The sequence below is a fragment of the Perca flavescens genome, chromosome 13 (assembly GCF_004354835.1).
Source record: "Perca flavescens isolate YP-PL-M2 chromosome 13, PFLA_1.0, whole genome shotgun sequence".
NCBI lineage: Eukaryota > Metazoa > Chordata > Actinopteri > Perciformes > Percidae > Perca > Perca flavescens.
Genome location: NC_041343.1, coordinates 22,845,801 through 22,872,503, shown reverse-complemented (window position 1 = coordinate 22,872,503; position 26,703 = coordinate 22,845,801). Strand labels below are relative to the sequence as shown.

The window sequence follows — 26,703 nt, the reverse complement described above, 5'->3', positions numbered from 1 at the left end:
AGAAGCAATTCTGTAAACAGCAAACTAAAAGCAATGTGAGCTCAATGAGCCTGTCATGTGCCTTCTTAACTTGGCAGCCTATTCAAGAGGAATGCATTTGGGAGGGCGGGGAGCGTGTGTGTGTGTGTGTGTGTGTGTGTGTGTGTGTGTGTGTGTGTGTGTGTGTGTGTGTGTGTGTGTGTGTGTGTGTTAGCTAAGCTTTGGTAATGGCTCACTTGAAACCTCTGTCGCTGCCAAGGTAAGAGAGGAAGAGAAAGGAGGGAAAAAACAACAGGGAGGCAAAGAGAGACAGAAAAAAAGGGAGAAGGAAAGCAGATGAAAACAGATGACTGTTTTTGCTTAATTCTGCTCTTTTAAAGTACATTAGTAAACACTGTACACATGTATGCAACTTACACACATACATATTTTATTCTCTCTTGTTAATGAGTTATTTTGTAGCACACCCATGTCCTCATGCTAATGATGAAAGGCTAATTCTGAGCAAGAATGTGTTTGAGTGTGTACATGGGTGTGTGTGTGTGTGTGTGTGTGTGTGTGTGTGTGTGTGTGTGTGTGTGTGTGTGTGTGTGTGCGCGTGCTGCAGTGCAGTGTGAGGTGTGTACACAGAGGCCAGCAGCATGTGACTGCCAGTCATATGACTCTTTCAGCAACTCGTGAGCGAGCAGCACTGCAATCACTCCCTCCCTTCCCCCTCCACTCCTCTCTCTCCACCACTCTAACCTCATCCCTCTCTAATTCCTGCAGCTTTCTTTCTCTCCTTATTTTTTTTTTCTTGGACCAGATTTTTCTGCAGCTCCTTCTTCCCGTATATTGTATTATTTCCCAAGCAACATCCCCACCCCCCTTTTCTTCACTTTTAATTCTTTCCCACCCATGCAATGCATGCTCCATCCTCACTCGTTTCTCTATTCCTCATTTCTCTCTGACCCTCTGTGCTTTTCTTGTTTCTGCTGTTGATCTCTCCAAAAATAAAATTCCACAGAGTTGACAAAATCAACATAAAAAAAGACACAAAAAGAATAGCTATCCTGTGATAGAAGTCACAAAGTAGCTGTGCAGAATGTGCCAAAGATTATGGTCAGCCCAGGCTCTCACAGACACAGACACACAGACACACCTCATGTTTTTTAAGAGCTAATTTTAAACAAATGGCACTTTGTAAGACACACACACTGCATAACCCTTGTTATTGTGGTTCTATATCTGGCACCAGACCAATCCAAATGTAGAGCTTTAGTAAATCCCCGTGCTTGAGTTGAGAAAGTTGAGCAAACAGGCAATCAAATTTTCAATGTCAGGGTGTCAGAAGCCAGCAGGAGTGTGTCTGTGTGATGATGGCAAGGTTATGGACGGGATAGTGAGGCAGACAAGAGAAGGTGATGCAATACAGAGAGCAGACAGAGAAAACCTGGTATAAAAAAAAAAAAAAAAAAAAAAAAAAAAAAAAAAAAAAGAGAGACAAGCCAAAGAGGAAGCAAAAAGACAGGTGAAACACAACAAAGACAGGTTGAGTGTGGCAGGGAGGAAAAAGGAACAAAAACAAAGAAAGGGGCTGACGTAGAGAGAGATCTAGACATGTAAAGAGAGTCAGAGAAAGCATGCATTTTCTAAATGGAGAGGGGTAGAGATACTTTGAAGAGCAGATTACAAATGGGTAGAGTTTACATGTACAGGAAGATAGGCAGGTAAAGATAAATACAAAAGGTAGAGAGTGATTTATAAAAGATTACAGAAATCATGTAGAAAAGGCCTAGGTAACCACCAGACAAGTTAAGAGAGAGAAGACGGCCGATTTAGAGAAGGAAGATGCAGAGTGGGAGGAAATATGTAGAGAGGGTGAGACCAGCGCAAAGACAGACCAAGACAGACCGAGACACAGAGAAAGACAGACAGTGAGTGACACGGCTGTCATGTGAGGATGAAAGAATGCTGCTTACACATGGGCTGTCAGCTGAGGCTATTATTACTGGAGATAAGAACTCCAGAACAAACCAGTCAGGGTCAAACAGGAAAACACAGCAGCATTATGAACACATTAGGAATGTTATTCAAAATAACAATAATAATAATAATAATAATAATAATAACTGGTGACCATGTGTCACCGAGAGTTGGAAGAAAGAAAAAAAAAAAAATCAGCTATTAGGTGCAGTGTGGTAGCTGGAGTACACCCAAAACTGGTTGTCAAAAGACATAATTGACATGTTTAAAAGCTATAGTTGCACACACCCTGATAAACACTGCTACACCGTAGTAAGACAGTATTTATCATCACGTCTCACAGGCTGAGATGGGTGTGTTGACATTTAACCAACGCCAAGTCTCGTGCACTCACTGACGCACACAAATACACTACCTGTTTGACATAATGTCAGAATGTTTAAGGCGATATCTGCCTTCAGGACAGCCTTGCCCTGGAAAATTGATCATAAGACTTTTCGCCACATATTGAATCAAAAGGGGACCGGACCTTTTGTTTTAGAAACTGCAGAGAAAATAAAACTTTAGATGTTAAACATAAGATTTATATTAATGGATGTACCTGTATAATGCCATCGAAGACCAAGTATAAATAAAAAGGCAGGATAACAAAAGAGGAAACCGGAAAGTAGCTGTTCAGGAATGTGGGAATGTGGAATTAAAGGCATGTTCTACAGTATATTTTCACACCTCATTTTAAGATAATCTTTTCATATTTAATTTAAATAGGACTTGCAGCTTGTCTACTGCATCAGTTGACTACTGACATTACACTAAGGCCTGTAACAAACAGTGTCTTTTCATTACCATCTACAAACCAAGATGGGTCTTCAAATGAAGACACAGACACAGACACACAGACACACACACAGACAGACACACACACACAGACACACACACAGACACACACAGACACACGACTCACCGTGACGGGGGTTTCCTCCGTGCCCTTCTTTTTGGCATTGGAGTCGAAGAGGACATTCCTGCCACGCCTCTCACAGTCCTGGTACACTATCAGCCTGATCTGACTGGGCTCCAGCTGGGGGACTGGCCAGCTAGATGGAAGCAAGAATGGACAGAGAGGAGGGATGGGAAAGTGAGGGATAAAAGAGGGAGGAAGTAAAGAGGGAGAAAGCAAAGGGGGGCAGGAGGACAAAAGGTGGGATGGTGAGAGAAAATAATGCAATTAGTACAAATAAACTGACAAAGCAGATGAAACTGAGTGAATGGGGAAATTGAGGAAACATCTCACATATTCGTTCAACATCTTTCATGCATTTCTCAGAGGGTTTCTTCAAAAATAAGGTGCACATTAGTGACTACATGGTCAGGATCCAGTAACAATACACTTCATAAACAATCTGGTGCAACATAGTATTAAAAGAAGTAGTGGAGCAACAATACAACTTTTTCCACTGTAAATACCAATTCTGAGCACAAACCTTTTTAAAATTATGAAACTGATAACTGGAAATGTTCACAATTCATTATTTTTCTGACATTTTCAGACAGGGAAAAGGTATACAAGGGTTCTTTGGTTATCCAACTGCAGTTACTCTATGAACGCTAAGATTTGCTAAAGTCAAAATACTTGGCACATCAGAATAAACTGTGTACATCAAAAGAGACTTAAAAGAGAAAGAGATTAGGGACATTTCATTAAAAGAGTATTACACCAATGTAGCATTGCACCCTACAACATTGTCAGACTCACAATGGACAGTTTTTTTTCTTTAAGTAAAAACATTGATGCTGCAGAACTGGCTACGCTCTGACCAGGAGAGAAAATGTAGACACAATGTACTAGCAAGCTTTAAATAAATCTGTTTAAGCCCTCATCCCTCTCATTGGACATGATAGAGCCAACAGACTGCATGCCACAGCTACCAATCATCCATCTCATATCTAAACCAGTAGGGCGCAACAAAGATCAAACCAACCTACTACCCAACTACCACTACAGGTCTACAGGGCACCCAGATAGCAAGATGCCACTCTAGACACTCACTTAGCTGATTTAATCCAAGAGTGTCAAGAAATAGAATACAATACTTTTTCTTTAATAATCCAGGGAATAGTTGCATGTGTGGTGGCAGCTCCACTGTGCTCTGCATTCACACAGTTACCAGCCTAACAGGCACCCAGTATAACCAGTCTGCAGCTCCACTGGATGGGTTGAGTTTAATACTTCACTCAAGGCAATGAGCATTATTCTACACGTAAATGCAGGGTGAAGAGCCATTGTATTGTCCATTGTCCATCCTTTAACTAAAATCATTTTTTAAAAGCAACTAGCCAAAGGACTTTTCAAATATCTGTCAAATCGTATCATTGTCCTTTGGCAGATCAATGTACTGCACTCATGCAGCTCTCTTAACAGACCTAAAAACACAGTTTATCAACAAGCTTCTTACAATTAGCAACAGATAACATGTATAGCCATATTGGAGATTTGGGGGGCATTAGATTTTATAGCAGTGGTGCATTTCTTCTGCCAGTAAACATTGTCTCAAACAGTTAAGTAACAGATAAGCCGTTTTTACTGGCAGTCCCTGCTCCATGGCTGTTGCTAGGTAACCAGAGATTTTATTCAGCTCATCTTCAGGATGTTATTGCATATTTACATCTCACTGTGGACACTAGCAGGCCTTCACAAGACTCTGGCACTCCCCTCTGCTTTAGAGGGAAACTCGGTCCCTGGTTGATTTAGTAGGGGCTATAAACATGACAGGGGATTGGACCGACAGATAGACGGTCAAGGATTTCTGTCTGACCTGATGAATAGATGGGTCAGGCAGATGGACACAGAGCTGGACCTAAATATAGCCTTTTATTTGGGAGCAGGGGCCGTCCCCAAACACAAGTGTTTATAGTAAATGGGTTGGTGAGGAGGGGTGGAAAAGGAACAGTTAAGTCCATTTCACTTGCCAGCAAAATAGTACACACAAGCTGACATTCAAAAACAGTATACAGCTGTTCGACAGGGCATGGAATACCTTACCCTGTTGAATGTGTGTTAGTGTATGCTTCTCTGTGCGTTTGTGTGTGTTTGTGTGTGTTCGTGTGTGTGTGTGTGTGTGTGTGAGAGAGAGAGAGAGAGCAAGGGCCTCCAATGGGAAACCCCTATAAAAACCCACCTGTGATCCCTCCACACGAACCGATAAACAAAAAGAAAAAATCTTTTGTTTGTTATAGCGCGATAAGCATGCCTGAAAGTGTTCTAACAGAGTGTAAATTGTAATTTCTCCATTGGGGATCAATAGAGTATAAATTATTAAAATTATAAATATCTGTACATTATGTTACAGATATTTTTATATTTGTTTCTTTATATTTTTATTAGAATCTTTTTTTTTATTCCATCCATCCCAATATTGTGTGAATGCCCATATTGCTGTTTATTATGTTCTTCCATGCATGTGAGCTACTATTTACCAAACACTGGTGTCAAAATATTGCCAGCATTCTTAGAGGCAAAATGATTAAGTCTTGCAGGGGAGTAGGTTAAGGGAGTCATGTGCTTCAGGCTGCTGTACTGTTAAGTTGTCAAACCAAAGTTGTTTGTCAGATGGGGAGGCAAGAGTAACTTTTTTGAAGTTCATGCTCACCATTTCTGCAAGGAAACATCTCCAGCATTCAATCTTGTAGCTCAAGGATTTAGCTTGCTGCCTACCAATATGGAACAAAACTACCATCTACCACCGTATGCTGTTGCACAGGCACGTTGTTTATTGTTTATTAAGGTCCCCCGTAGTGAAGACTAGGGTCCAACACAAGACAAACAAACATGCACAAATGCGTCTGTGAACTGCTAAAATATACTGTAGCTCCTGTCCTCCTTATGTTCTCCAGTTGCTAAAAATGTATCATTGTTCAGAAGAAGAGGGTAAGTCAGTCAATGAGTTGTCAGAGAAATTAAAACATTAATTTTAGCCGGCCGGGTACTACATTAGTTAAATTTAACAACTTGATGTTTAATTTTCTGTAACCAGTGTAGCATGAAGGCATGTTGGGTGGAATAAGGGAGTTAGCTAACTAGCCAGACAGCCAGGCAGCCGCAGCAGGCTGCTCGATCCCTCCACTTCACCACCGCAGGTGCAGAACGTACATGCTAGATGGCCATCGACCGTAGTCTTGGCTTTGTGTTCAAGTGCAACTTTTTGGCCAAGAGACACCAGCGACGTGAGGCGGTGCCAGTCAGCCTTCGTCACCCCTAGTTCTTTGCCATCTGCTCGGTGTGTCAGCACCATTAGATTCTACTCGGCACGTGAATGGCCGTTCTATTGTTCTTCTGCTTTTTGGTTAATCCAAGTAAATGTTGGATCGCTTAACAAAAACATCTTAAGTTTCATCCTCCTGGCTCCTGTCCGAGGAGAGACCCAACCTTTTACCCAGTCTGAGTGTTAAATGGGTGACATAATGCCTGCCTGGCCTACATAATGAGCTCAAATTGCATTGTTTGAGACCGGGTTGATATTCACCTCATAGACTTGTGTGCAAGATTACACATCAGGCGGTCGTTTTAGTCTGTCACATGCCTTGTAACTGGACTACTGCCTTTCATGAGTGATTTATTTATACATCTGACTTTGCTGTTGGTTTTCATGTGTTCAGCTTTAGATCATCTTTATGTGTTTTGGTTGATAGTCTCTTCCATTGAAAAAAATTAATTCTTGAGAAATCATCTCTGAATCCCTTTTTGTAACTATCATTAACTGATTTAACCTTTTAAGCACTTACATATAATTTTTTTTTTTTTTGCTGCTCTACCACCATCTTGAATTAACAAAATTTGAAGTTGCTCAGAAGATGCGCGATTTAGTTCCAATTTCTGGTCAGAAATCGGTGCAACAGTCACAAAAAAAGACAATGTGTTGTTTCCAGATCAGCCCAGAGGAGATCTGCATAATTTGACACCAAGTTCACTGCTCCCTTTGTCCCTTTGCACACATAACAGAGAGAAAACACACAGTGAGATGCAAGGAAGAAGGAATAAACACAGGACAGAAAGCTAGAAACACAGCAATAAAAAGACAGACCCCTTTTATAAGTTAGTTTTGAGGTAACTCAAAAACTAAAGCTGAGAACAGCACAAGAAATAAGAACATTGAATAAGAAAAGGCAGGTAATACTGAAGGTTGTTGGAGAGAAAACCAGAATTGAGCCTCGTTAAGAAGAGAACAGATCATACAAAGCAGAAACAAAAACATCTGAGATAAAAAAAATAAAAAGACGAGGCAAAATGAGAGCAAGGGAGGAAGTACCCCATCAGTGAGCTTGTGACAGTCACAGCGCTGACAGAAGAGAGAGTCATTCATAAAAGCAGCACATGACTTCATGACTGTTACATACTTGTACTGCATTGACTTCGATTGTCTGAACCAAAACGTCTCTTACAAATGCATAAATGTAATCATTTCCTTGAACAACCTGTTGATCTTAAAAAGAAAATCCCCAACAACAGTTTAATTTAGGTTGCATTTCAAAATGCCACAAAGAACACAAGCGGGGCCTTAACTTTTTTGGGAAATGGTTCACCTTCTTCCTGAACAAAATCCAATCCGAGATCACAGATATGTAAAACAGAAACTCTTTGAACCACAACTCCACCCAACTACATAAATGCCACACAGTTTTGTTCTCATCCAAATTCAACACAAACACAAAAGGTGTGCTCTACCACACACCGTTTAATCTTCATTCTATAACATTGACCTTAAATGATAGAATCAATCTTTAAATCTACAACCTTGCTGCCTCAAACTGCAAGTGCTGTCCAGCAGCAAACAGCCACAGGTTGCCAACACAGAAGACAAAACCTGAAGGAAACATAAACAAACCTCCTTTGACCAACACTACCATACCCACTTGGATGCACGTACGCCTGGTTAAATATTACCAACTCCTACCTGGGCATCATTGCGAGTCTTTCCCCAGCCCTCTCCCTTTCCCTCTATGCCTCTCTCTTCTCTTCTCTCCTCTTCTCTCCTCTCTCAGCCAAAGCAGGGTCTAAGAATAGCGGTGAACTAAATTCACACAACAACATGAGACGGTCAGGTGATCGCAGGAGCACTGTGTGTGCTGGACAGTACAGAGGCAGCAACAGCAGCAAGCCCGGACTGCTGACTGCCACAAAGCACTGTGATAAGAGAGTCAGTGACAGTGGGGATTTGTTTGTGTGTTGTTTCTTAGCCCCACTCTTTTTGTTCCGCTCTTCCTTGTTGTTCCGTCTCCGCTTCTTTCTATTGTTCTTTCTTGGATCCATTTAATACACATATGCGTAGACGTACAATTTGTCCTCTTTACAGAGAACGCTTAGAAAAAGAACAGACTCTTTTAAGTGAAAGTTTCCCAGATGTAGACTCCTCTTTAATTCTTCCTTGATGTACGGTGGTTAGTTACAAGTGGCAGCGTATTGAAGTCTGTAGAAAAGTGAACAGTTGGTGGCTGTGGGTAAGGCTTACATTTTTAGGCTGCATCATTTGATTAGTATAGGAGCCTAGAAATAATTTATTCTATCATAAAGTTGAAAATGTATCTTTTTTAAAAAGGGGGGGCATATGAATATTTTCAGAATAAAATTGTCATCAAAATGTGGCACTCTCACTCCTTTTTAGGGCTGCACAATTAATCAAATTTTAATCACGATCACGATTTTGGCTTACCACGATCAAATTTGCGTGATCGAGTGATATTTAAAATGCGTCATTCAGTTCATAGAACGCTCCTTTGTTTATCAAAGTTTTTGCAAAGCCAATCTAGCACTCCATGAACCACTGTCAGATCACGTGCCTCCATGAACCAATCAGAGTTGTTCCCTGCACCGCGCAGCTTAGTTTTTAGATGTAGACAGTCACAGAGGACAGAGAAACGTGAGGAAAATTCCACAACAGATAGCAGTCGGTCATCGTAAGCCGGTCACGATGTTTACCAGTTTACCAGTAAACGCAACATTTTGTCCCGTCTGTTTTGTTTTTCATACAACAGCAGTGACCAGTGCTAGTTTGTGTCTTTTAGCTCATAGCTTTAGCAGCAGACTGTTTGACGTCTCGCTGTTGGAATCCAGTCACACTACACCGTTTAGCTGTCAGCATTTTAGCCGCGTTTAATCCAGTTACTACTGAGGCTAACGGTAGGCTAACGTTACCTGCTGTGTAACGTGTTATTAGGGTTTACTAGCGTGACATGCAGCGATGTTTATGTTGCCTCTAACGTGGGTTTCGGAGCATCAGAGCACAACGCAGACATGTAAGTAGCAGTGTAATGAGCCACCGAGACCCGGGTTGCTATTTCGTCAGGTATATACCTCACGGCAAACATGCATGTATGGAAAAAACTGAAATGGCCTACTCCTTCAATAAAGGAGGAATGTAGCACAATATGGATGTATTAGCAGGAATGTAGCACAATATGGATGTAAAAGCAGTTATAGTTAGCCTATGTGACAATAAAGGTTAAAATCAACAAATAATCGTGATAATTAATCGTGATCTCAATATTGATCAAAATAATCGTGATTATCATTTTGGCCATTATCGTGCAGCCCTACTCCTTTTCACATATTATGCAATGACACTAACAGTTGGAGAAGAACCGTAATCCCATCTAATCTTTAAGATAGATCTATCTATCTATCTACGCTTTAGTTGATGTTCTTCTACACGAGAACTACTATTACTACAACATTCATGTGTCCATAGACACTGATCCATACTGATTTTGAACAATAGTAGTGCAACAAAAAATATAAAGGAATATAAAAGAGTAAACCCAAGAAGTTAGGCATCCATCCACTGGGATGCAATTGGAATTCTAATTCCATACTAATGGGAGCCAAATATGTTTATAATTATTATTCCTGGAGAAACGAGAAAAATAATTAAATTTTGACAGTGATACAAAGTCTGCAACAATGGGGGAAAAGCACCTATAGATGTTTCTGGCAATGTATGTACTGATAAAGGTCACAAAACAGCAAGCAAGTTTCCTTGACTGCAGTAAGTCAGACATCAGCAAACTTACAAAGAGCCATCGCTCTCTCTCCACTGCCACTGGAACATCTGTGCATGTGTGCGTGTGTTTGTGTGTGTGTGTGTGTATCCCCCATGTCCAAGCTGTGTGACAGGGGTTTCGGTCAGTTCCTGCGACAACACAGTATTTTTAAAAGACATTGTCAGACGTTTCTGCTGCAGGTAACAGCCAATGCACACGTCACAGTGCGGTCATAAAATATATTTTGACTCTACAATAATCTAAATTACTAAATTTCTACAGAAAGAAATCCATCATCTAGCATTCCCATTAACATGCTTTTCTGGGTTCATGATATTTAAATTGTAAAGTCTTGTAGCAGCTTAGGGTAGTTATGGTTTCATTGCTGGCCCCAGTGTTGGGACTAGATAGAACATGCTTGTATTTAAACAAATCACACAGAATAATCTAGATAAATTAACGCTAGTTTTCCATAAGGGCAGGTTGCTCTGTAGGTAATAACTGCTGAGATGACTTTTCCTGAGAGAACGCCAAACCAATATCTTAACACCCTTAAACTGATTCCTTGTCATATGATGTATCAGAGGTTTAATAGACATGTATGAGTCCCAGCTACACTGAGCTCGTTCTGTGCCGTCATGATACCTTCCCATGATGGAAGTGAAATATTACTAATAGATATGCATCACTTGAGAAGAACAGTAATCATATCTAATCTAGAGGGCACACTCTTTTGCTGCTGAAGTCCTAGGGGGAAACACAATACAGCTGAGTATAAACCTTGTCACACTGACACAAGTGCTGCACTTCCTTGAGCTGAGGTTTTGCTCTGAGTATATTCTAGTACAGCAACTGAAAGCACCTGACTACCTGAATACCTGCTGGTTATGTTGCATTTAGGGCTTCTGCATTCCTGCAATCATAAGATTCTGAGTGTGTGAATATGCTGCAATGCCCTGAGGTTACTGCCATTACTTAGACAATAACAAATGTTATACATAGAGATGCTAGGTAAATAACCAAGAGTGATTTTACCCAAGATTCACATAAACATTAGCCTATATGAAAGAAAAAATCTGCAGAGTAATATTTATCAGTATATTTTGTGAAATCCTTTTGGGGGAGACGTTTTTGACATTGGGGACTGTGTTTGGCTGGTAGTCCCTACATAGTGCTATTACTATATGTGTTTGTCTTTACACAGTGTGTGCATATTCTGATGACTATGTGTACACTATGGCTTACTCACTCACAACTTCTGAATCAGCAACACATGACAGAAAGGGAGTGACGAGAGTAATGAGTGTATGACTGTGGTTCACAAAGAATCACATGACCATATCATCAGGCTAAACAGGATTGGTGGAAGCTATGTGAAACTCAGGGAGTGTGGTCAATTTTGCCTTCAAAAGTGAAAAGCAGATTATCCTCCATAATGTGGAAACTGCATGGAAATTAAACTTTTATTTCCTCTTTGCTCCATTTAATAATCATAGTGACAGAGAGTGTCATATGATAACTGTTCAGCCTTAAGACAAAGTAATTACGGTCAGAACATCCTGCCTCTCTGTCAAATCACCTGCCCCAGATCTCTCGCTCTCTCTATCAAAGTAGGCTAATTAGGTGACGTGACCCAGTCTCCCAACAGACAAACTAATCACACTGCCAGTTTCACACTTTCAATGGAAGTTGTCATCCAAAGCACCTTACCATACTCGGACACAGTGAAAACAAATAAATGGGCCGATAAATACTGTAAATAGGCCTATTGGGACAAAAGCTAAAATAAAGATTAGGACTAAATCCTCAATAGTGTTCCCTGTAAATTAGTGAACTAAGGTAAATTTAGATAAACACTGTTCAACAATGTAGCAATTTCAATAACAAATGGTCCTGGAGATGGGTTCATACCAACAACCAAGAAAACCAGTCCCTTGAGGCTTAAACTTAATGGTCTTCAGTGTTTCCTCCGATTTTGTTCTAATGTCAGTGCCCCCAATTTTCCTTTGAGAGTTTAAATCGAGGGTCACATGTCACTACAGAGGCCGGTACATTGATAAACAGCTCAAATTGTTTTTTGGACATTCAATAAACTAGAGCCGTATATTAGAGAGTTTGGCCAACTAGGGAATCGATTGTTCTGAGCTATCCCGTTATGGGATTGGTTCTGAGGTGGTCACGTGTTTCGTGGACGCCAGGTTGGATACCAACATTCATCTGATTCCCATTGACATAGTGCAGGGAATAGTGGAAAATGTAATAAATTATTTTAAAAAATGACATAAATCACTGAAAAACTGTTGCACGTTTGGTTGCAATGAAAGACCGGGAAGCGGCAAAAGATTTCACAAGTTCCCCCCAAAAAGAGCAAACTGGAGGGCAAATGACTACTCATTATTGTGTGAGGTAAATGTCAATTTCTGTTGTTGGGGATGTTGATGATGATGTTCGGCTTTTCACAAGTTTAGACAGCTAGCTAATGCTACGCCGACATTTAACGTTGGCGCAACAGCGTTAGCTTAGCCTGCTAAGTAAATATTACGACTGTCTTCAGAGTTTCCTATATCTGCGTCCACGTTTAACCTGTCCTCAGCGATGGATGAACTACGAAAGATTACATCAGGACTCAGGAGACTGAAGAGAACTTATTAGGAGACTACAATGGGCATTATTTTTAGAGGCCCATTTACGACATAGAAGGTAAATATACACTGGAATATTTCCATAAGGGCCTTTTACATATTTACAAACGTTAATAATAACAACATATATATATGCCTGTTTATGGTGAAAATAAGTGATTTATTTCTAGATACCATATTCGCCCCACAGGGTTATACTGTAGAGTCATCTGACAATTGTATCCAATATGGCGCCCATGATTTGTTAAAATTATGAAATTGTACACCATGCGTTGACCCATTTGGGTGAATATCAACAATAGCTAATTATCACTTGTGTTAGGAAACAAAGTACTGTATAATGTGGACTGAATTCGGAGTACGCAGGATAACCAACTCAAGACAAACAGTAGAGGCACAATGAAGGAGAACACACGTCTCCATTGGATGCTGAATGTAGATAGAATGTATATAACTGAATACAATTTTTAAATGTTTAACATCACTTGTAGAATAACAGTCAATCTGCTGTCCGTAGTAGCCTGTGTTGCACTTTATCTTTGCACTGTGTGGGAGGTCCTGCTGCCCTAAGTATCATGTATCAGTGTTAGCTGTGAAATTGGAAACTGATCATTAACAACGCTTGGTGATTATAGTGACTCAGGGAATTGTTTAAGCTGCCTAAAGTCCTTAAAAAATACAGAACAACTTAATAGGGCTGCACAATAGGAGGAAAATATGCAATAACGTTGTTGAATATCGCGATAACGATATTACTTGTGATAAATAAACAGATATTAAAGTGTACTCAGTTCAGCATTTCTGCTGCTTTCAGTACAACAGATTGTTTGTTGAATTTAAAACAAAGGAAAGGAAATACTGTAATTTCCAACATTCTTTTACTGAACAAATTATACACTAAATTGAATATAAAATGGCACCACTAAAAAAGAATGGACAGTTACATTTTAAAGTGCAGTTTTCTACTGATATTTTTTTTAACTAACAAATTGTATTTTGCGATATGTCACAGCATTTCGCGATGTGTATATCGCGCCAGTTGATATTGCAATGGCGATAAAAAAAAAAAAACGATTGTGCAACTCTACTACTTAACATTAAATCCACTTGGCAAGTTTTCAGTTTTTAGAACTTGTCATGTGTTGATATGGTCATATGCCAGTTTACTATAATCTAGAAAGGCCAAACAACCAACCAATAGTCAACAGCAACCAACTAATAAACCGAGAGGGATATCCTTGAGTGTGTGTAACATGGGCAGCGCTTGAACTGATGTCCTCACAAAGTAAGGCCTACCTAGATATTGAGCAGACATACAAGCACTTCCCAGAATGCTATGGCGTGTGTGATGTGTGTGCAGCTTCTACGTAAAACTATATCTTTAACATGTGGCCACTAAAATAGCCCTGCAAGGAACCTGATGACAGCCGCTGTCTTTACAGAACCTTGGACACACACACACACACACACACACACACACACACACACACACACACACACACACACACACACACACACACACACACACACACACACACACACACACACACACACACACACACACACACACACACACACACACACACACACACACACACGCTTTAAATATGTACAACTAACAAAAGTAGCAAGCGCACACACACCTCTACCCGATTCAACTCTTTATGGCAGGGATTGAGAACGTTGTTGTTGTGATCATCCCACAAACTGAGATTGATGAAAGTCTCACATGACACACTGAGGTATGAAAGCACAAAGTGGAGGAAGGACAGCACGCCACATAGGAACCTGAAACACTACTTCTCCTGTAAACCATCAAGGCAAAAAGCATCAGTATAAATTAATCTGATGTAGTTTATAATTGTGTTCAGCAATATGCAATGTCATACATTTTCACAAAGGAAGGAGGATTCTGAGGAATGTTTCACTCAGAGATGTGCTGCATGTCCTAAAATCAAATATGATTCAGTGAGTCTACAGTAGATTTCAAATGTTTTGTTTCATTCCAGGATCATGTCCATTTCATACCAACTTCACATTGCAATGCAACTAGAAAATGAATCCGGTAAAAGCTGTGAGCTGGCTTATAAAATGCGTTATTTTCACATTTTTTCATTTAAACAGACGGTGGTCTGATTCTGACAATCTGTACTGCACATGACAGAAATAAGTTTTTTCCTAAGAGCACTATGGTTGAAATATCCAGTACATTACAGGATCACCTCATTTGTATAAAACACTCAAAATGACTTCTGCTTTCAGACATTACCTCTTTTAAAAACATCTGATTTGGGTTTAATGGTCTTACAAAATGGTATGTAAAAACAGAAAAGCTGCCCACACCCATCCCTTCTCTCACTTACACACACTCTCTCCTTGTCGCATCACAGCACAAACACAGCTATATTGAGTGGTACGGCCCGGAACAAGTAGGAAGTTTTCTCAGCAGGCAGCAGTGGCCCCCCTGACTGGCTACAGGATGAGCCAGGAGCTCTCAGTGTAATGCACAGTATGCTGTCCCTGGTCAGGTGCTGCAGCCAGGGAAACCAGAGAGACTTTTTAGGCTTTCCTCCCAGGGTCAGCAGACTTGCTGCCCTCGGTGTTATTGTGGAGGGCACAGTGCTGTGACAGAGCTCTGGTTGATGCATTATGCAGGGCAACAGGGCTGAAAAAAGGGCTGTTTTTACTTTTTATTAACCTGCAAAGCTTCTTCTGGAGTAGAGAATCCAGTTTGATGTCTGACAGTTTAATAGTGCACTAGTCGGATGCCTATACTATATATATATATATATATATATACAGTGGGGGAAATAAGTATTTGACCCCTTGCTGATTTTGCAGGTTTGCCCACTTACAAAGAATGCAAAAATCTACAATTTTAATCATATGTGCATTCTAACAGTGAAAGACAGAATCCCAAAGAAAATTCCAGAAAATCACATCATATGAATTTATTAAAATTGATAACCATCTGATGAGGAAAAACAAGTATTTGACCCCCTGGACAAACAGCAAGTATTCTGGCTCCTACAAGCCAGTTAGTCTTTCTTTAAGACACAGCCCCAATCCGAACCAATTATCTACATCAAATACACCTGCCTCACCTCGTTACCTGTATAAAAGACACCTGTCAACACCCAAACAACCAGCATCCAACATCACCACCATGGGCAAGACCAAAGAGCTTTCTACGGACATCAGGGACAAGATTGTTGATCTGCACAAGGCTGGGATGGGCTACAAGAGAATCGGAAAGCAACTTGAGAGAAAAGATCAACTGTCGGTGCAGTTATCAGGAAATGGAAGAAGCACCACACCACCGCCAACCTCCCTCGGTCTGGGCCTCCACACAAGATCTTGCCTCGTGGGGTGTCCCTGATCATGCGAACGGTGAGGAATCATCCCAAAACCACAAGGGGAACTGATGAATCAACTGAAGGCAGCTGGGACCACAGTTACAAAAGAAACGGTTGGTAACACACTACGCCGTCATGGATTGAAATCCTGCAGTGCACGCAAGGTCCCCCTGCTCAAGAAGAAACATGTACAGGCCCGCATGAAGTTCGCCATTCACCACCTGGACGACTCAGAAGAGGCCTGGAAGAAGGTGATGTGGTCAGATGAGACCAAAATAGAACTTTTTGGCCTCAACTCAACTCGTCGTGTTTGGAGGGCAAACAACACCGAGTACAACCCAAAGAACACCATCCCCACCGTCAAGCATGGTGGTGGCAACATCATGCTTTGGGGGTGCTTTTCAGCCAAGGGGACGGGACAACTCCATCGTATTGAGGGGAGGATGGACGGGGCCATGTATCGTGGAATTCTGGACCGACATCTCCTTCCCTCAGTGAGAGAGCTGAAGATGGGTCGAGGATGGGTGTTTCAGCACGACAACGACCCTAAGCACACTGCCAAAGCAACAAAAGAGTGGCTGAAGAAGAAGCACATCAAGGTTCTGGAGTGGCCTAGCCAGTCTCCAGACCTGAATCGATTGAAAATCTTTGGAGGGAGCTTAAAATTCGAGTTGCCAGGCGACAACCTCGGAACCTGAATGATTTGGAGGCTGTCTGCAGGGAGGAGTGGGCCAACATCCCTGCCGAAATGTGCACAAACCTTGTCACCAACTATAAAAACCGTTTGACATCTGTGCTGGCCAATAATGGCTTTTCTACAAAATATTAACATGCTGTTTGTCCAGGGGGTCAAATACTTGTTTTTCCTCATCAGATGGTTATCAATTTTAATAAATTCATATGATGTGATTTTCTGGAATTTTCTTTGGGATTCTGTCTTTCACTGTTAGAATGTACATATGATTAAAATTGTAGATTTTTGCATTCTTTGTAAGTGGGCAAACCTGCAAAATCAGCAAGGGGTCAAATACTTATTTCCCCCACTGTGTGTGTGTATATATATATATATATATATATATATATATATATATATATATATATATATATATATATATATATATATATATATATATATATATATATATTTTACATCCAAAATATTGTAAAAAACAACAATTTTTTATATATATATATACAGTATATACACACACACATACACATACACACAGATCATCAAGAAGATCAGAATATAATTTGTCTCCATAATGCCTCATATAAAGAGCACAGATAACAGAGTTAACAGAAATGCCTGCCTCTTTGCTCTATAGGATTAAAGCCAGCCAGCCAGCCAGCCATATCACTGTGGGCAGGGCACCTTTATGACCATGGAACGTGCACTGGCACACACATGGGCCAAAGTACATGTAGCACCACAAGGAGGATAGCTTCCGGGTCCTTTGGAAAATATATCCACCACTGGTGGCAGGCCTAGATCAACATTTTCCAATGCAAAACAAGTGTATTTGGAATTAAAAGGAGCACTTTCCCCTTAATGGCAGACCTGACCCCTACCCAGAATGTGTGCAAGACAGCAAGTATTCATACTGCTTATAGTGGCATTACATGTCATATTTCACCTGCATTGACTAACATTCTTAACTTAAAAAATGTTTCTTTCATTAGATTTACTCAATTTTAAAACCAGCTGTACCCTCTGCTACAGATTAGCCATATTGTATGTATTGTAAGCATGTCAGTAAGGGGCAATGGCTTTATAACATAAAAAATGACAAAGAGCTTTAAGGATAAAAAAAATTAAAATAAAATAGTGCAGACATTTTAAATTGTTATGTCTTCTACATTTGAAATTTAAGCAATTCCTGTTCATCTGCTTTAGTGGACGCAAGACATCTTTTTAAGTACTAAAATCAGGAGTAGGCTATACTAGTCTGTCTAGTGCCATGTTCAATACTAAATCAGGACATACTATCTTTGGTTTATGCTGGGCATCACAGGTGTAAAACAAGACATACTGTACATTTCCACAAAAAAAAAAAAAAACACCAGTATCGGCCTCTTTGAACACAAGCCATTATCAGAAAATGTTAAGATTGTGCATCCCCAGACTATAGTCTTTCTGCGGATGCCGAATCCCGGGTACCGTGGATCTGTCTGTCATCAGTGACCGACTGAAGTGATCACGTGTGCTCCAACACAGAGCACAGTGTGTCCTCCTCATGGATGTATTAAGAGGACGGTCTAAAAGGCAAAGTTATCGGGGGTATAGCTCACGATCAGCGACAGAAGAGTGTGACTGTACCGTCTCGGCTGCCTCTTTGTTTTCTTGGTAATGTTACCACCATAGACTGGTTACCACGCAGGCTTAACTGCCGTTGCCAAAGAAACACAAAGGAGGACACGGGGGAGACAAAGGGGAAGAGACACTGCTTCTGCAACTTCTAAGCGATGATACAGATTAACACACTTCAGGAAGGGAGAAAGCGTTTTTCATCAACTGATTTACCCTCTATTATCAACACCACATGAGTTGTAATACTTAAGTAAACGCACAAGAAGTGCTAACGTTAGCTAATGAGACGAGACGAGCCGAGACCCAACAAGAGACGAGAGCATGCAGCCAGCAGCCTCGCTAACGTCTGGTAGCTACTAGCTAGCGTAAGCATGACAGCTAACCTCACCAACAGGCACAACACGTCTCCCCACACGTTGCTAGCTCAATTTCAAATTAACAAAACTATACAGCGTTGGCTCTTAAAGTGCCTTAGAGTTCAAATTATTTACCAAGCTAAACAATCTATCATGCTTCCAGACGACACAGCGAAAGTCATAAATGACGTTAATAAAACGTTACACACACACGCACACCAGAAACATACACACACAAACAAAATAGCTACCTGAAAGCTGGGTCCTCTTTGCTACATCTCGGGGGCGGCGACGAAAACGCATTTCTCTTGTTGAAAAGTTTCTGGAAGAGAGTTGGAGGCATTTTGCACCAAAATAAATTCGGTACAGAAGGTCTCTTTTTCTTTTCAAATCCAAGAGCAAATCTTGTTCCTTGTAACTGTCTCCATGGGTGTCACAGTCATATGACAGGCATTAGTCACGGGAGCTGCTTGGTAACACACTCAATTTTTCTGATTGGCTGAGCAGACGCTGCTGCTAGTACAAAATACCTGATTGGCTGGTATTTTTGGGCCGGTACCACGTGGTCAGTGGATTTGCTGTGTTGATGTTTTGTCGGGAATCGTGACAGCATGAAATGTATTCACATAAATAATACAAGTGCGACTGCTGAGCTGCTTGCTGGTCATGGTCGAAGATCCTTGAAAGACCCACATGAGAAAATATTTACAGGGGAACACCGCCTAAATTAAGAATTCCAGTATGTTATTTCCATGACCTAGGAAAGTTCAATCGATATTTGTGAACATGAGCTCGGCCACTCTCTCAAAGCCGGAACCCTAAAAGCAAGTCTCGAACTTGTGATGTCATCAAGTATATAGTGTGGAGCTGCTCCATTGAAAATTAATGGGAGACTGATTTAGTGGACCCACAGAATTTTTGTTTTATTTTATTTTACCCAAAAGCGCTTTGTTCTATTAGTGTTCAGAGTTGTGATGTCATGAGTGTACCCATATTGCCTACTCAGAGCCTTCCCCTGGCTGCTGTCATCATATTTGCCAATTCATGGTCTAGAGAGTTGTTTATGTTTACTAATATTTTTGGACCGTCTCAGACCATTGGAATAATGTATGAATTTTGAAAATGGGCTTAGTTCCCCTTTAAGTGCAAACGCCAGGCTTGTGAAAAACAAACTCAAGGGGAAGTATCCATCAAGAAATATTTATGTATTTATTGTAAATTAATTTATTGTGGACATTTTTTTTGGCACTTTGAAGTGTGTAAATTTGCAGAATGACAGATAACTCACACATCACAAGTAAAATAAATGTACATTTTATTTTTTAGATTGGACACGTATGGCAGAGAGTAAATAGAAATACAGATACAACAACAAACAACATACATATTTCTCATGGAAAATTGGAAAAACTCCCAGGAGATGAGAAAAGATGACTATTTAAAAAAAATACAGTGCTGACATCTAGTGGTCATTATGTACCAGACACTTGTTGGATAATATGAAATCCAGGGCTGGTGTGAGTGCTTACAGTTTGTATTACAAGTGCATTTTCATGTGGTATATGCGCCACAGTTTGTACAGTCTGCTATGTAATAAAAATAGGGACCAGGTTGTGAAGCAATGAAAGTTGAAAGTTAAACTGTTGGCACAGTCTATGGTGTACCTACATACATGGCAGTGTGTGGCATCTCTCTGAATTACTCTTTTAAATAACATTTAAATACTGATAAAACTGTACATCACATTTCATTTTCCATTTTAGACATTTAGACAGGCTGATACACTTATTACACAGAGTCTTTACATCTTGTTTTGAGGTACACACAGACCACTATTTTACAGGATATTTCATAAGAGGATTCCCCTAATCTTTACATGTAATATGTTGGCTTCAGATGTCACAGGGTAGAAGGTTATGTGTCTTTAGGAGCTGTGAGAGGAAATAAAGGAGCACTTTCGAGTTTGACACACCTTTCTCTCATCCTTTTAAAGAATGCATCTCTGTGACTGTTGTTGATAAAGTCAAAGATCTTGGCTTTGTCCAGGCTACTTTGTACAGGCCTTTTCAACTTCACCGTCAGTTGTGATGCTTCTTGTTTAGAATTGATCTCTCCTGCTCTGAATGTGTCTGTGTCAGGCTGTATCTGCTCAGCCGGGTCAGATGTGTGGGCTGGCTCACTGGAGTTGTGAATGGTTAATTTGGTGCCTGGGGTGTGTTTTGCTTTAAAGGTCTCAGCAACGATGGGGCTTTTGAACCACACCTTCTTCTTGTATAAAAGAGACCTTCTGTTGGTAAGCTAAGGGAGCAAAATTATATTTTACCATGACCATAATCTCTCTTACTTTTGATGTGAACACAAATTAAATCATGTACATCATATTTCCGATTACATGTGATAGCCAGGTGACTTTCTTACTTTTGGTGGGGTTTTCAACTTAAAGGCCTTCTCTACAGATTGAAGATTGAAAAACAAAACCATTATTTGGTGCATTATGACATTGTACGGTTTGATTTAGTTACACATTTCCAATTATGAGTCTTTACCTGATTTAAATGAGTCCGTATGTATCTTTGTAACAGCTTTGGGTCCTCTGTTTCGGCTTCAAAGAGAAAAGAAAGTGATTGAACCAGTTTTGGTCATATATATGTTGAGCATGCAGATACACTGAATCTTTCTGTGTTAGCGGTTTGATAGTGTGAGGGCTCCCCAGTTTAAAAGGATTAGCACTCAAGTATTACTAGAAAGAAAAAAGAAATTCAACTGATAAACTTACTTGATCGCACAGTTTTTTTCAGCAAGAATCATAGAGGTATCTGCAGACAGAGGTTAAGTTCTTATCAGACAATAGCAGACTGTTTACATACTAACACTCAGACATCTAATATATCATACTCATAAGCCATACATTCCATTGTCCCGGCAATGTGTACATTTTTTATAACTAGGACAAGCTATTATTTTTTTAATTGTAAAAAGCTTAAGCATCATTAAACTAACACTGTACACTTTTCAATATTTAAAATATTTTATTGTCGGCATTTCAAACTCCAAGTGACCAACTGCTAATATATGTTTTATGTTGCGATGAAAAGGCCATGACAATTAATATATATACAAATGATCTCTCTATAACCGATTTTCATTTTATTAATTAGTTCAAAATTTGAAACCAATTATGACTAGCAATATGATACCTTAAGTTAATAAAAAAAAACTATTATTTTAACTTCAAATAATTATTGGATGGAGTCTACATATCCTATAAAGTTAACTGAATGAATTTCTTACAACATCTAGTTTGCTGTTTTATCAAACAACAACAACGTGTGTGGGATTTTTCTCACACTATTACCGATGATGTTAGAAAGGTCAGGGGGATGATACATGTGGATGCTCTCAGCATGGCTCACATCCAGCAAGGTGGAGTTTTTTCTGTGAAGATGGAGACCCAGCAGCTCCTTGTTAATGGGCAAAGAAGTCACTTTTTCCACTGTGAAGAGAAATTTAAATCATAAACTAGAATAGATTAAATGTATATTCTGGTTGTGGATAAACAAAAATAGTCACACACCATAGCTCTCTCTTCTGAAGATCTCTGGGGAGGGAAGGCTGCTGGAAGTTGTAGAGGCGGAGTCTTCATCGTCATCATCATCATCGTCATCATCATCATCATCATCAGAGCTAAAAGTTGTGCCTGACTCCATGCTAGAAGATGTGATGCTTTCCAGAGTCATTAAGTTTTGCTCTTTAACTGGCATTTCACCACCTTTGATAGCATCTGGCTCAGAGGTCATCTGAATGATTGGATGGCTTGCTGGTGACACTTGGTAGCCAGGTTTTCTATTAGCTGGCGTGGCAGGCAAGACCGCGTTGTCACTGGGGTTTTCAGTAAATGCAGGGCTGCTAAAGCATAACACAGATTTGCAGTGGACAGGCGTAAAGCATGTCTGTGTGTGTAAAGGATAAGCCTGGAAAATGAGGAGTGTCAAACAAAACAAAAATTTAGAAACCTTGGAACAAACAACTTGAAATTAAAATTCTAGCATCCCACAAAGGAGTGTGAATTGAGTGTTTTGTTGTTGTTGTTGTTGTTGTTTTAGCTATTAATGCCCCTTACCCTAATGCCCTTTCTCCAGCATTCCCATTGAGAGAATGTGGTTTATGCAGGTCAATATTATTATTATTATGAAGAGAATAGATATCAAAGTGTGTTATCCATACATAGAAATATCTCCCTAGTAGTCAGAATACTCACTAACAATGTGGGGGTTGGATTGACAGTGGGGACAGTCCTCTCCTCCACCACAGGTTCCTCTGGAATTGCTTCATAATGCATGGGCAGATGTCTCCTGTACTCTGAAAGTGTTGAAGAAGAAATGTAAAGATTGCAGACTGTAGGTTATAAAATAGGTAGGCCTATTGATACATTTCTCCTAATGCATTAAAGTAGGTTTAATGAACAGAATCAAGCAGCTTAGTCAACACTAAAATGAGAAACATAGGCCTAAATGAATGCTGACCGAGTGATGTTGATAATAACTTATTTTATAATGAAATAGGCCCTATACCTGCATTTTGAAGTGTAACTGAGCACAGAAGCCCATAAACTGATCACTTATGTTTGGGAAATTATTGGGCAAATGATCCTTTATGAAGAAAAATAGCTCATTTTCAATCTATGAAAGCTGTGTGTGTGTGTGTGTCTGGATTTTTATTTCTTACGGTTTCGTCTGCTCAGTGCTGGTTTCACTGGTGTATCTCGTTTAGGTAGCGTTAATCTAGGCCTACTGTCACGACTGAGTCTTACTCGGTACTTGTGTCGACCCATTTCCGAAGAAAATTGACGTCCAAACTACGGTCGATGATTTGTACAAAACTCTATCTCAAAGACTCTATCTCAATGTTAGAGGAACTGTTGCTAACACATTTACTTAAATATGAAATATTAGCCTACTTTGTAAACTTAGAAACTGTTTACTGAGATAGTTAATATCCGACTAACTTTCTTTCTCTCCGTTCTCTGTGCGGTGCTTAGCAACCGAGCACACCTGTAGAGTCAATCGGCTGCTGATGACGATTTAAATCCGTGTAAAAGGCAACACCCGCCCCTAGCTATACATCTTTTATTTTGAAAGTCTTCAACGGAAGTATGATTACAAATGACAACATCATAACTGGAAAGATTCGCTTTCTGGTCTACAGTGGTGTTGCCTACATTTAGCATAGGCTACTCAAAAGCTTCTACTAAACTAGCCTACTTTGAATTTTCCATAAAAAATAAAATCCCATGCATATGAAGAGGTGTGTCCTGTGTAGTGATAGACCTATATTTACAATAATTACAAGTTATTTAGAAAAAAATAATTAATTTTCCACAAAAAATATTTATAAAAAAAGAACTAAAATAATATGAAGAGTTGTGTCCTGTGTGTGCAGTGTAGTGATACATTTTGGTAGTCACAGGCCAGATCGCATTACATGGATGCTATTGAGAGAAAGAAATCATGAAATTTCCATAAAAATAAAATCCCATATGAAGAGGTGTGTCCTGTGTAATACGTTTTGGCATGAAATTTAAATCATGAGTCAAATTTCATGGAAGTTATTAAAAAAAAGATACATTTTGGTATTCACTTTGAGTCGCTGGGTCAGTAACAGTAAAATATTTAGCCTATATGTAAAATAAATAAATTACACATTACTTATAAAAAATATTTGTGCTACATGATATCAATAAAGTGTAATTTGTTTTGTCATAACTTTTAATTACATTGGCAAGTAAGCATGAAGGTATTGAAAAAAACATTGTTTTTGTGTTATTCAAACAGTAATACATTTATGGGTCCGAGGTGAATGTAAAAATTAACTTTGCCGCGCAGTCTTTTAACTTTACTACATTTATTTGACAACTTGAGTTACTTTTCAGATTAAGGTTTTACTTTAAAGCATTGACATGTTTATGAAATACAACACAATAGGCTACTCCAGTTGTTCCTACGCTTTTTGGCCTTTGGCCCAAAAAAGCATCTGGTTGTAGTTCCAGACTTATTTCTCCCTTTAAACTTCTCAAATGGTTTATTTTAAATAATTGTTCAAGGAATCAAGAGTTAAAAAAAAAATCCAGTTGGGCTATTTCACAAAAAACAAATATTACAGAATATTGCAATATATAAAAACACGTAATGCCAAACTTTGTTTTTTCTTGGTTCCTTCCACATTAATCATCTCACAGTCAGATTTATCTTGTGACCCTTTATTCCCTAGGTTGGTACCACTGAACTAACTTTATATAAAGTAGTTAGAACTAGTAGATACGTAAAGTAGCCTACATTCAGCTGATAATACTTGATTACTTAAGGATAATTTTAAATGCAGAACTTTTACTTAAAGGAGTATTTTTTACATACGTACTGTTTTGGTGCTGCTGGACCTTAGCGCAGCTTTTGATACTGTGGTTCACGGTATCTTGCTTGAAAGACTTAAGCACTGGGTTGGTATCTCTGGGAGCGCCCTGTACTGGTTCTCCTCTTATCTTTCAGATAGAAGTTTTTCTGTGTCTCTTGGTCCCTATTTCTATGAAACTCCTGCCCTTTTTTGTGGGGTGCCTCAAGGCTCTGTGTTAGGTCTGATGTTATTTATGTTGTATATGCTTTACCTAGGCCACATAATTAGACAATTTAGAGATATCTGTTATCATTTCTATGCTGATGACATCCAGCTGTATGTTTCTTTTAATCCGGAAGAGACTAACAAAGTGTCAGTACTGCTTAAATGTTTGTCTTCCGTTAAGGACTGGATGGCGAACAATTTCTTGCAGCTTAATGAAGATAAGACCAAAGTCCTTATTGTTGCTCTGGATACTACAGCCTCCAAGGGTGGTCAGCTTTTGGAGTCCCCTTCTTCAGCTGTACAGTCCAAACTCCGAAATCTTGGCATTATATTTGATGATAATATGTTTCTTGACCAACATATCAAATCACTAACCCGCACGTTTCTTTCAACTGAGAAATATTGCTAAACTTAGAGCCGTGGTTTCGCAATGTGAACTTTAGATGATCATTCATGGTTTTATATCATCCCAGCTTGATTACTGCAACTCCGTTTTCACCTGTCTCAGCAAGTTTTCCCAGCAGGATGTCACACATCACTCCTGTTTTATCCTTGTTACATTGGCTTCCAATCAAGTTCAGGATCCAATTTAAAGTTCTTGTTCTTACATATGAAGCATTGCATGGTCAGGCGCCGGTTTATATCTCTGACCTGCTCCATCTGTACACTACTAACAGGTCCCTCAGGTCTTCTAACCAGGGATTACCGGTGGTCCCACGCACTCGTTTGAAAACTAAAGGTGAGTGTTCCTTTGAAGTGGTAGCTCCGACTCTGTGAAACGCACTTCCTATTAACTTACGCAGTCTCGGTTTTAGAAAGCAGCTGAAGACACACTTGTTTCAACTCGCTTTTGTGATTTTGTTTTTTTAATCTTTTACCTTCATTGGTCTTGTATTTGTTTTTGCTTGTTTATTTTCAGTTTTGGATCCTACTGTAATTCTACAAATGTTTGAAGCACTTTGTGTCTGTAAAAGGTGCTATATCAAATAAATTATTATTATTATTATTATTATTATTATTATTGTTATTATTATTATTATTATTACATGTTGGTACTTTTACTTCAGCAAACGATCTGAGTACAAGCACAACAATTTTTTTTTTCATACCTGTCTCTAGTACTTCCAGGGAAGCCTTTTCAAAATAAAACCTGTATGCAGAGAGCCTTGAATACACCATGAAAAAAAGAAACAAGACACCTGTTTAAAATCATTCCATAATATCTTTATTTCATTGCCCTTGTTTCCCACCCTCCCTAATCCCTATTGCTGCACTCAATCATTACAAGGATATGGTGCTGATTCCATTTTACAGCAGAATAGATAAATAAATAAGTACAATTCATCTCACTACACGCAAAAAGAGAGAAAGAAATCCATTCAAACCATTGATTTAATAAATATGCTTACATCTAGCTGTCCTCATTTATGTACATCCACACTGTTTATGCT

General features: G+C 39.5%; 2 protein-coding genes across 5 annotated transcripts in view; both read right to left on the bottom strand.

The window, feature by feature from the left end:
- fnip1 (folliculin interacting protein 1) overlaps window positions 1-19,067 on the bottom strand; it is a 40,901-nt gene extending 21,834 nt beyond the window's left edge. For 2 of the 3 annotated variants that reach the window (XM_028595458.1, XM_028595460.1), the window contains exons 1-2: window positions 18,892-19,067; window positions 2,909-3,038 (exon numbers count right to left, since the gene is read on the bottom strand). In XM_028595458.1, coding sequence (XP_028451259.1) covers window positions 2,909-3,038; window positions 18,892-18,983 — 222 coding nt within the window. In that variant the 5' untranslated portion in view covers window positions 18,984-19,067. Of the gene's footprint in view, window positions 1-2,908; window positions 3,039-7,892; window positions 8,105-18,891 lie in introns of those variants that run through there. The other variant, XM_028595459.1, reaches the window with a different exon arrangement.
- An 871-nt stretch (window positions 19,068-19,938) lies between these two features.
- LOC114566824 (uncharacterized) lies at window positions 19,939-23,731 on the bottom strand. 2 transcript variants are annotated; one of them, XM_028595603.1, is made up of 8 exons: window positions 23,646-23,731; window positions 22,899-22,999; window positions 22,215-22,611; window positions 21,996-22,133; window positions 21,417-21,456; window positions 21,187-21,242; window positions 21,059-21,090; window positions 19,939-20,938 (listed from the first exon to the last, which is right to left on the bottom strand). In XM_028595603.1, the coding sequence occupies exons 2-8, from the start codon at window positions 22,977-22,979 to the stop codon at window positions 20,555-20,557; spliced, it is 1,128 nt and encodes a 375-aa protein (XP_028451404.1). In that variant the 5' UTR covers window positions 22,980-22,999; window positions 23,646-23,731; the 3' UTR covers window positions 19,939-20,554. The 2 variants fall into 2 exon arrangements, with proteins under 2 accessions (XP_028451404.1, XP_028451403.1); XM_028595602.1 differs by having other exon boundaries at window positions 23,366-23,724.
- Between the last annotated feature and the right edge of the window lie 2,972 nt (window positions 23,732-26,703).

Coding starts and splice junctions, on each gene's coding strand:
- LOC114566824 (XM_028595602.1), bottom strand. CDS start 23,471: ATGGGTCGACACAAGTACCGAGTAAGACTCAGTCGTGACAGTAGGCCT. Junction 22,612..22,898: donor ATCCAACCCCCACATTGTTA/GTGAGTATTCTG, acceptor CTCATTTTCCAG/GCTTATCCTTTACACACACA. Junction 21,091..21,186: donor TACGGACTCATTTAAATCAG/GTAAAGACTCAT, acceptor TTCAATCTGTAG/AGAAGGCCTTTAAGTTGAAA.